Raw genomic sequence first — 12145 nt, 5'->3', positions numbered from 1 at the left:
GTATGAGCTGTGGGTTTACGCTGAAGCTTGGCTCGTAGTATATAAGGCTCTTTATGCTGACGGGAGGGCGTCCGAAACAGAGCTTCGGGATGTGCGTGCCAAGGCCCGTGCAGCTCGTGAGGCATGCGGGTATGACCCCATCACGCCTGGTGGGGATGATATTAATTCTAGCGATGCGGACAAACTTGCCTCCGATTCTTGGTACGAGGAGGTGTGTGCCATAGGGAATGATGTGGTGTAGTATTCAGTTGTATTTACTTTTGCTTCGCCATTTTTGTGAGGGCATCTTTGAACCCTTTGTAAAAACAAATACTTGTAATATATTTGCTGTAATGAAAATTGTTTTTGTCGTGTACCTCTGAGTTGTTGTTTCCTTTTTCCGATTTGTTCGACGATGACTTTTTTCGCAGTCATGTTATTCTGAATCTTCGTTGAAATGTTAAACTCGTTGTGTTGAGTTTAATTGAACTCTTTTCGTTAGCAACGACCTTGGTCATAGGGATATTACTTTCAAGTTTGTGCCGAAGTAGTATCCCATTGTAGTTTACCAATGTCGAACTCTTTTCTTAGATGATGGCCTTAGCCATTGGGATGTTACTTTCGAACTAGCACCGAAGTGGTATCCCATCGTGGTTCAAATGAAGTCGAATTCTTTTCTTAGACGATGGCCTTATCCATTGGGATGTTACTTTCGAGCTGGTGCCGAAGTAGTATCCTGTCATGGTTCGAGTGAGGTCGAACTCTTTTCTTTGACGATGGCCTTAGCCATTGGGATGTTACTTTCGAGCCAGTGCCAAAGTAGTATCCCGTCATGGTTCGAGTGAGGTCAAACTATTTTTTTTGACAACGACCATACCCATTGGGATGTTACTTTCGAGCTAGTGCCGAAATAGTATCCCATCGTGGTTCGAGTGACGGCAAACTCTTTTCTTTGACGACGGCCTTAGCCATTGAGATATTACTTTCGAACTGGTGCCGAAATATATCCTGTCGTGGTTTGAGTGAGGTCGAACTCTTTTCTTTGACGACGGCTTTAGCCAGTGGGATGTTACTTTTGAGCTGGTGCCGAAGTAGTATTTCGTCGTGGTTCGAGTGAGGTCGAACTCTTTTATTTGATGATGGCCTTAGCCATTGGAATGTTACTTTCAAGCTGGTGCCGAAGTAGTATCCCGTCGTGAGGGTGGCATTCTATTTTATTTGCTGGAGTGTCGTATATGCTGGTTTTATTCATACATTGGAGACACGTGTTGATTTTGTATACATAATAGAGTGATTTTATTCATATGTCGGAGATACATGTCGACTTCATTCGTACAATGGCGGTACATGTCGATTTCGTACATACAATGGAGATTCTTTATATCTAGTCCCTTCATTGCTCGGCCTGGAGATGTCATCAGAAAACGGGGTAATGAAAAATACTTCGAACCTCGAGACGTCCCGCTCGTCGTCTCAAACCCGATTGAGACAAAACCCGGGTGAGGGAAAAAGAGTACAACTTGGGCGGCGTCTCTTTTCAGAAGTGGAAGTACTTGAGGTGGGCGATATTCCAGTTATTTTGTAGTAGTTTTCCTTCCATTGTCTCTAATTGGAATGCTCCTTTGCTTGCTGTTGCTGTGATTTTATATGGCCCGTCCCAGTTTGTTCCCAATTTTCCCTCATTCGGGTCTTTCACTGCTTGTGTTTTTGGCTTTTAGAACGTAGTCCCCAATTCTAAGTGGTCGTACTTTGGCCTTCTTGTTATAGTACCTTTCTGCTGTTGTTTTTGGGCTATCATCCTTATGTGTGCCATATCCCTTCGCTCTTCGACCTCATCCAGGTCTTGTAATCTGTTTTCGTCGTTGCTTGGTCCACTCTTATTAGAGTATCTCAGGCTAGGTTCCCTGACCTCAACAGGTATAACAGCGTTAGTGTCATAGACCAGTGAATACGGTGTCTCACCCGTGCGCCAGTAGTATCCTCTACTAATAAGATATCTAATGAGGGCCCGGTTGCCCGTATGGGCACCGCAGTGGCCTTCGTGTACCTCTTCGACCACACGTCTTGTCTGATTTGGTCAAAGACATTTGGCCAAAGGACCGACGAATGTCCTTTTGTAAAGGTCGTGGTTTATGATGTTGTACCTGGCCGCTTGTATTCGGAGCTTTTTGGCTTCTTTTTTATCTTATGGGAGTGCTCCTTCCTGCAGATATGATATGACGCGATTGCGCCAGTCCCAAGTTAGATTTATAGAATGTACCTCGACTTGGTCTATTGATGAGTGGAGGAGGGTGACCACGTTCTCCTTGGTGATATTTTTAGTTGTTGCTGCCAGCTTGGCGAGACCGTCTGCTTCGATGTTTTGTGCTCGCGGTATTTGGTTGAGTCGGCATTCATCAAATTCTGGTAGCAGTTTGTGGATTTTGGTCTGGTATTTTTACAACCTCTGCTCCTTAACCTGGAAAGTCCCAGTAACTTGGTTTACGATAAGTTAAGAATCGCAGCGGAGGATGACTCGTCGAGCGCCGTACTTGAGGGCCAACTTCAGTCCTACAATTACGGCCTCATATTCGGCCTCATTGTTAGTCATTTCAGGGCATCGTATAGATTGGCGAATTACTTCGCCCGTTGGGACTTCGAGTACGAGTCCCAGTTCGGATCTCGTACTCGGACTGGGAGTGCTCCCTCCTGCAGATATGATATGACGCGATTGCGCCAGTCCCAAGTTAGATTTATAGAATGTACCTCGACTTGGTATATTGATGAGTGGAGGAAGGTGACCACGTTCTCCTTGGTGATATTTTTAGTTGTTGCTGCCAGCTTGGCGAGACCGTCTGCTTCGATGTTTTATGCTCGCGGTATTTGGTTGAGTCGGCATTCATCGAATTCTGGCAGCAGTTTGTGGATTTCGGTTTGATATTTCTACAACCTCTGCTCCTTAACCTGGAAAGTCCCAGTAACTTGGTTTACGACAAGTTAAGAGTCACAGCGGAGGATGACTCGTCGAGCGCCGTACTTGAGGGCCAACTTCAGTCCGACAATTACGGCCTCATATTCGGCCTCATTGTTAGTCATTTCAGGGCATCGTATTGATTGGTGAATTACTTCGCCTGTTGGGACTTCGAGTACGAGTCCCAGTCCAGATCTCGACGCACTGGATGCACTGTCGGTGTAGAGGACCCAGAGGTCAGGTCTTTCAGGTGAAATGCGAAGCACTTCTTGCTCGACTTCGGGTAATATTTCTTCACTGAAGTCGGCGACAAAATCGACGAGCACTTGCGACTTTATTGTAGTTAGCGGTTGATATGTTATATTGTGCTTGCTCAATTCTATGGCCCATTTGTCCAACCTACCCAATAATTCGGGTTTGTGCAGGATGCTCCTAACAGGAAAGGTTGTCACCGCCTTTATGGGGTAGCACTGAAAATATGGTCTAAGCTTTCGTAAAGCTATGACTAATGCTAGAGCCAGTTTTTCAAGGTGGGGGTACATTGTTTCGGCATCGATTAAGGTTTTACTGATATAATAAATTAGAGATTGTGTACCTTTGTTTTCTCGGACAAGAACTGCTCTTACCATGACTTCAGAGACAGTTAGGTAGACTAGGAGGCACTCGTCTGGATCTGCCTTGGCGAGTAAGGGTGGTGAGGACAAGTATGCTTTCAGTTTTCTTAGGGTGTCGACGTATTCTAAATTCCACTGAAGTCCATTATCCTTCCTTAATACATTAAAAATTTTATGGCATCTATCTGATGACCGTGAGATGAACCTCGACAGGGAAGTTATCTATCATATCAATTTTTGTACCTGATATTTGCTGGTCAATGTTTTAGGTATTCCTTCGATGACCTTAATCTGATATAGGTTGACCTCGATGCCTCTTTGTGATACCAAGAAACCGAGGAACTTACCTGAGGATACGCCGAAGGCGGATTTTTTGGGGTTTAGTTTCATGTCATACCGTCTCAATATGTTGAAGGCTTCCTTCAGATGATCGATATGATCTTCTTTCCTTTTCGATTAACCATCATGTCATCGATGTAGACTTCTATTGTTCTACCGAGTTGGTCTTTGAACATCTTGGTGACCAACCTTTGGTACGTCACCCCTGGATTCTTTAGTCCAAACGGCATGACCTTATAGCAGTATGTTCCTTGGTGAGTGATGAAAGTGGTTTTCTCCTGGTTTTCTTCTTCCATTAGGATATTGTAACCCGAGTAGGCATCTAAGAAGCTTAGCAACTCGTGTCATGTTGTTGCGTCGATGAGCTGGTCGATGTGCGGCAATGGAAAGGAGTCTTTTAGGCATGCCTTGTTTAGGTCTATGAAATCTACACACATACGCCACTTTCCATTTATCTTCTTTACCATGACCACATTGGCAACCCACTAGGGACATTTTGACTCTCGGACGGAGCCATTTGCGAGCAACTTATCGACTTCTTCACTAATGGCTTCGTTGATTGCGACATTGAACTTCCTTCTTATTTGCCGTACTGGCGGGTATGGGGGTAGACATTTAGCTTGTGTGTAGTGATATCCTTTGGGGATACCTGGCATATCTACATGAGAGAAGGCAAACAAATCGGCATTGTCAGTCAAGAATTTATGAAACTTACCTGGTTCCGAGAGGTTGTGCCCGATATAAGCCTTTTTGTGTTGTCATTGCTGTCTAGCAAGATGGAATCAAGATCCTCTATCGTCGACTCAGATTCTTCCACGATGTCGGGGTCCTTAATAACGTCTGTTCGTACGTCAAGTTCGGCTCTCGACACCGATGATTGTTATGCTTCTGCATTTGCCCCTTTCAGTTGTTGGTGTGGGCGCAATCTTGGGCGATGCGATAACATTCTTATACGGTGGTTGCTCACCTCGGATGCTGAATATCCCCCATGGAGTAGGAAACTTGATCACTTGATAGAGACTGGACGGGACCGTTTCCATAGCATGTATCTACGGGCGCCCTATGATGGCGTTGTAGGCTGTTTCTTGGTTCATGACGTGAAATGTCATTTCCAGGATGACTCCTCCGGCTAGGACGGGTAGCACTATCTCTCCATAAGTCCGCTCGACTGCATTATTAAAATCTGTTAGTGTTATGTAACGCGGTATTATTTTGTCTTCGAGTCTCATCTGTACGAGGACTCGAGGATGGATAATAGACGCGTCACTCCCGTCATCTACCATTATTCTTTTTACATCAGTATTTGCAATACATAAAGTAATAATAAGAGCATCGTAATGAGGGAAAGACAAACCGTCGGCATCTGACTTATTGAAGATGATACTATCTTCGAGGTCATCATACCGTTCATGGGTGATTGACCGTTTGAGTTTATGTGTGGTGGTGAACTTGACATGATTAATTGTTACGCCATCGCCCCCGCCGATGATCGTCTGTATTGTGCGAGCAGGAGAAGGCAGTTTGAGAGGTCCCTGGGTTGTTCGCGTCTGCGGGCGAAGTTAGCCCGTCCTCGATCGCTTAGCAATTCTTTCAGGTGTCCCAGATTTAGCATTCGCACCACCTCCTGTCGCAGTCCTATGCAATCTTCGATTTTGTGACCCCTTTCTTGGTGAAATTCGCAGAAAGCGTTTGACTTCCGAGTGCTGGGGTCGGACCTCATCTTTTGCGGCCATTGCACCTTTGTATCGAGTTTCTCGTACACTTTTTCTGAAGGAGAAACACAAAAATTGTGAGTAGATAGGAGCGGAGGCATACCTTTCTCATGTCGATATGGTGTTGCAAGTCGAGAAGGAGCATCTGTGTGCCGCGGTAGAGGCGGGACAAACGTCCTGACGTAGGGCTGATGCCTTTCTCTGCCGAGACGGGGCCCCTACTGATCTTTTTGATCGTCGCTACGATGATCTTTCCTTGCTTCAGTTTGAATTGACGTCAACCGTTGGGTCGGATCGTTGAGGTCGTCCTCGTCGGCTCTTACCTTGGCGCAATAGGCGTTATGGATTTCTTCCCAAGTGGTTGGAGGGTATTTCATGAGCCTACTTAGCAATTTTCGGGTCGCTCTCGACCCTTTCCTATTTAGTTCGTTCTGGAAGGCTGCTACTGCCATTCCCTCTGACACATTCGGCAAGATCATTTTCACCCTGTTGAACCGAGCTAAGAAGTCCCTGAGTCCCTCGTCGTGCACCTGTCTTATGGCAAATATGTCGTTTACCCTAGCTTCTGCCTTTTTGGCTCCTGCATGGGTGATGACAAATTTGTCTGCCATTTCTTCGAACGTTGCTATCGAACGTGCCGGTAGTTGAGAGTACTATGTCAAGGATCCCCCCGTTATGGTTTTGCCGAACTTTTTCAGTAGCACTGATGGTACCTGCTCTTTTGAAAGATCGTTACCTTTTACGGCGGTGATGTAGTGGATGATATGATCTTCTGGATCGGTAGAACCATCATATATCTTAAGGTAGGGCGGCATTTTGGAGTTCTTTGGAATGGCGTAGGGGTCGCTTCTTCATTGTATGGTTGCTCGATGAATCGACCAACATCCCGTTTTGGCAACAACTTTGGGGCGTCTGGTATTTTGTCATCCCATAATTTCTCCTTCTACGCGCCAAATACATCTACTCCGAAGGCAACAACGAAAATCATGGTACAGGAGAAAATCTTTCAGATTTGAAATATTTTCTTTGAACATAATGTGTGATCTGTGTTGTAGAGTTTACTCCCTCCGGTCCACAATAAGTGACCAATTTGCTCTTATTTTGGTCCAAAATAAGTGTCCATTTATATAATCAAGAAAAAATTCAATTTATTTTTTCAAAATTACCCTTATGTACGTATCCCTAAAAAGTCATTTACTCCTCACATTTGAGAAGAGAAGTAAGTGCTACTATAACTATGGTGCAACATTTAATGAAGGGTAGTTTAATCACACTAACTATTTTCGTCTAGAATTTAGTATTTCCTCAATGGGTGTTGTTTGACCAAAAGATATTGAAACCTTTTTGATTAAATTAATTAATGAAGATGAAGGGGTAAATCTCAGCCAAGTATAATAAAATCTAGATTAAATGATGCAAGAGATGAACAAGGTGAATATTGCTTTCTAGTATGTCGGAAATGAATAATTACTCATAAATGTGATAACTTCAAATGTAGAAAAATATTGCAATGAATGCGATTGACCAAGATAAAGGATGATGTATGGATCTTGAAATTGTAGTAAGCAAAGTTGTCTTTTTTGTATATACCCTCTGATCCCCCTTTACAAAGTGTTCTCCTTCTATTTATAAGAGACAATCCCCTTTTAAAATCCTAAAAAAGTATAACATAAAGAATATTCGAAAAGCATATTCCTAATGTCTCCTACTACGCTTACACTACTGCAGACGTCGTACGTTCGCTAACCACTGTCGGTCGTCATCCTTTATAACGACCAAAGGACGCTACATCATAAGGACCTCATTCCTCGCCGTACTATGTAGTGGTTGTGATCGTTCAAATTTGGACCTATACATGTATGTCAAAAGCAAATTGATCATTTATTATAGACGGGAGGGAGTAACTAATTTTGTATAAACTCCCAGTTGATAGCTATTGGGATTAGGAAAAGCTTTTGACAAGCTGGCAGTGGTCCCCGCTGGGAAAGACAACCCGACAGAAGAAGAGACTCTCCAACTACTTCAAGATTGAAAACATGGAGGATTTTGGTGCATGTAATGTTATACTAGACTAGACTAGATGGCAATTTCATCACTCGAACTGACGCGTATCAATAATTTATAGTAGTAAGTTTTTTGTATTCTTTATAACTGTCTAACAAATCATTCGGCCTAAAGTATTTCGATTTCCTCTCTTTGCGAACCATGGTGCAAATGATATACGTACCTAATTTTGTTCGGGCTCTACATTATAAATTATAATAATAACAAAGTTAAAAATCAAATATGGATTTGTTTTGTTAGTCTAAATAGCGTAAAAGAGCATTCCTCCAGTTTCATCCAACATGGCTTTATTGTTAGTTTGGCAAGAAATTTTAGATCAGAATCATTGGCAATCTTGCGCGTTAGACCGATAGCCTGTTTGGCCAAGCTTATTTTTGGCCAAAAGTGTTTTTTTTGGGCCAAAAACACTTTTGACCTCAATTTGAGGTGTTTGGCCAAGCTTCTGGGAGGAAAAAAAGTGCTTTTGAGGAGAAGCAGAAAAAAGTAGCTTCTCTCCAAAAGCACTCTTTTGAGAAACACTTTTGAGAAAAATACACTCAGAAGTAGTTTTTTAAAGCTTGGCCAAACACTAATTGCTACTCAGAAGTGCTTTTCAAACTAATTAGTCAAACACAAACTGTTTCTCACTAAAAGTACTTTTGAGAAAAACACTTCTCAAAATAAGCTGATTTTGCAGCTTGGCCAAACGGGCTATGAGTTATCAATACTGAACTCATTTAAGGGATTTTTTTCCTTACTATACCATATATGAAACTTTATTACAAAATATGTGCATAGTATCTAAATTACCCGCCTAGTCCACATTTTTCCTACAATTCATGTACCATTCGTCTATTATGAATAATTAGGACAGAATATTCCATAAAAAACGTGCTAAAAATCAGGAAAGAATCTTGGGATAGATTGATTCTACATTAACTTCAAGTTTTGAAAAGGAAAGGAGATTTCGCATCTGCGTAATTTACTCTTAGAATACAATTCGAAATTTTTTTTTAAAAAAAAATTCGACCAGCTTCAACAAACTACGAACAACTTCAGCAAACTGAATTCAAATTGTAGAATTCAAATCTTCGAGATTCAACAACTCAACATTGGTATATTTTGTTCTTCGTTCGTGTTCAGAAAACAAATTGGCGATCATAAATCTGTTCTTCATCTTTTTTTTTCTCAATCTAGAAATACAAAAAAACGAAAAAATTTAGAATAATACATCAACAATCATGTCCAAAATCGCAATCATGCTACAATTGAATGGGAATTGGGATAACTATGGCAGATTTAGAGATTTTGAAGTTGATGTCATTGTGGTAGATGAGAATGCAAGCTACAGTATTCTGATTTCTACAATTGCAGAACAACTATCGATTGATACTTCAAAAAAAATTGTAGAAATCAAATACATGGTGAACGACAATTGTCCCCCAATGGAGATTAGGAATGATATGGGGGTTCGTGTGTATATGGAGACCAAAAAGGAGAATAAAAACTTAGGTTCATATCTGTTATGTATAAGTGTACGAGATTTCAATATGGAATTGGCAATCACCAACGATAACACAAGTGCAGGTTTGTATAGTTGTAAATTGCATAGATTTATGTTTTTACGGTATTATCTTCAAAATTACTACAACTACCTACAATTAAACTACAAATCTGTTAATTGATATAATAAAGCAATGTTGTTTTCAAAATTACCTACAAAGTTAGTACATTTATAAAACAACATAAACTACAATTATGATTAGAAATTGTTGATTTCAAAATGTTGTCTTCAAATAAAACTACAATTGCAACAGTTATAGTAGAAATTAACTATAATGGCTGACATCCTAAAAATGGATGACTACAAAATTTTCACTATATCTACAAATTCTCTACAAATATTCTACAAAATTATAAGTACATTGTTTATCTTTATTTTGATGCAGGTTCATCTGGATCCATAAAGTTACTTGATATGCCATCATCTCCAGCTATAGAGGAATATCAAAGTGAATAATAACAGAATCTACGCAAACTGCTACTGAAGAAGGACAAGTTTATCAGGACAAACAAACTGTAGCTGCTGCAATAAAGCACTTTTCTGTGATGCACAAGTTCCAGTTCAAAGTTAAAAGATCTAGTCGTAGAAGGTATGGAGATATTTGTGGAGAAAAGGCCAATAAAAGCAGTGTTATACTCAAGATATGTGTAATGTAAACATTGTAGATAAATTGTAGTTATATTGTAGTTTATGTTACTTTATGTTAAAATAGTCCGTTTGTTGCATCTACATTTATAATATGTATTAAATATTGTATTTCTTTTTGTAGCTACTGGCTTGTATGCGTTGGTGAAAACTGTAAATGGCACTTCAAGGCAACGTCAATTAATGATTCCGCAATATTCAAGATAATGAGTTTCAACCGACAACACACATGCTGCCTAATGAATGAAACATTCATACAGCGCAAACGTACTGCAGATGTAGTTGGTAGCATGGTAATTCCAAAGTATTGTGATCCTAAGACTGTTTACACATCAAAGGACATACAGACTGACATGTTATCCGAACACGGAGTGAACCTAAGCTACATGCAAGCATGGAGAGCAAAGGAAAAGGCTTTACAGTTTTTGAGAGGGAATCCGGCTGACTCCTACAGCAAATTACCCAAATATTTTTATATTCTTGAGGAGACTTATCCTGGTTCGGTTGTTAAATTGAAAAAGACAGCAGATGAATGTTTCTTATACGCATTTGCTGCTCTTTATACATCAATAAGTGGTTGTCAACATTGTATACCAGTAGTAGTGGTTGATGGGACATTCTTAAAGTCAACCTACAGGGGGATTATGCTGACAGCAAGCACCATGGATGCAGCAGGTAAAAAGTGTAAAAAATTTGTAGTCATTTTGTAGGCAGTCTATAAAATATAGATATATTGTAGTAATTTGTAGTTATTTTGTAGCTATTACATGTAATGTAGATAAAATGAATATATTATGAATATATATTGTAGTTGTTATGTATTTATATTTTTATATAAATTTTCAAAGCTGCCAATTAATATTTTATGAATTAATAATGTAAGAACAATATTGCTCTTGGCATATGATGTGGTTGATTCTGAAAACGACGCATCTTGGAAGTGGTTCTTTGAGCAATTCAAGAAGGCATATGGTGAAAGACCTTCAATGTGTGTTGTTTCAGATAGGAATGCGAGTATACTGAAGGCAACATCAATTGTCTATCCGGGCATCCCACACTACTCTTGCATGTGGCATATTTGGACAAATATAAGGTCAAAATTCAAGAAGGGTCATCTACAATTGCATGAATTGTACTTTGCTACAGCACGGTCATACACTCTGGATGAATTTAATGAAAGGATGTCGAAGATTGAAGAGGTAGACCCGCGTGTGAAATCTTACCTATATGATATTGGTTATCATAGATGGTCAAGAGTACATGCAACAGTGAATAGAACGTGGACAATGACATCAAATATTGCATAGTCGTTGAACGCAGTAACAAAAGATGCAAGAGAGCTGCCGATATTTGACCTTTTAGAGTATATGCGGACACTGCTAGAACGTTGGACCATTGAGAAGTTATTGAAGGCGAAGGGTACTTTCACATTTCTTGGGACCAAATTCAACAAAGAATTAGATGACAACAGAACATTATCTCAGAAACTTAAGGTAAGATCTGTTTATTTGGTGCAGAAAAAATGAATTACTTAATATGCAGTGTTTCCAGATTGTATATAAAATGTAGTCAAAATTGTAGATAATTGTAGATTGTATATAAGGTGTAGAATATGTGTAGATGATTTGTATATAAGTTGTAGAAAATAAATTTTTATGATTGAGATAATATTTTTTCTGTTTGTTCTGCAATTGTAGGTGAGGGCTTCAACAGATCATATACATACTGTGTTAGATGGTGTGAAGCGGTACATTGTGTGTCTAGAAAACAATAAATGTAGCTGTGGCCAATTCCAACTTGAAGAACTTCCATGTGCGCATGCTTTGGCAACATTAAGGCACAGGAATGAAACAGATGAAAACTATTGCTCTCCGTATTACACAAGGGAGAGCCTTCTGCGTACATATGAAATGCCAGTAAATCCTCTTCCTGATGAAAGCAAATCGAATGTGCCACAACATATTTTGGATGAGGTAGTAAAACCACCGACGGGAGATAAAAGACAGCCAGGGAGACCTCAAAAGGAAAGATATAAAACCTATGATGAAATAAAGTCAAAGAAGTACAAGGTGTCATGTGGAAATTGTGGAGGTGAAGGGCATAACAAAAGATCTTGCAAGAATGCGCCCAAGAAGAAATGAATATCATGTAGTTAGAATAGTTATTCAAAATAACTGTTAGTGAGTTAAAGTTAGCAGATTTTTTGTGTAATAGTTTAAGTTTTTAAATATCATTATGAAGTAGACTAAAATTTGTTTATGTTTGTTTAATATGCTACATTTGTTTTTAAAGGTCAGGC

General features: G+C 40.0%; 1 protein-coding gene across 1 annotated transcript; it reads left to right on the top strand.

Moving 5' to 3' along the window:
* The first annotated feature begins 8896 nt into the window (after positions 1 to 8896).
* Positions 8897 to 11987, top strand: LOC104236156 (uncharacterized). Its single transcript, XM_070165980.1, has 7 exons — positions 8897 to 9224; positions 9587 to 9649; positions 9691 to 9790; positions 9971 to 10521; positions 10849 to 11045; positions 11154 to 11339; positions 11544 to 11987. The coding sequence occupies exons 1-7, from the start codon at positions 8897 to 8899 to the stop codon at positions 11985 to 11987; spliced, it is 1869 nt and encodes a 622-aa protein (XP_070022081.1).
* The last annotated feature ends 158 nt before the right edge of the window (positions 11988 to 12145 follow it).

This window comes from Nicotiana sylvestris, chromosome 2 (genome assembly GCF_000393655.2).
Source record: "Nicotiana sylvestris chromosome 2, ASM39365v2, whole genome shotgun sequence".
NCBI classification, from domain to species: Eukaryota; Viridiplantae; Streptophyta; class Magnoliopsida; order Solanales; family Solanaceae; genus Nicotiana; species Nicotiana sylvestris.
This window is presented reverse-complemented; position numbering and strand designations above follow the sequence as displayed.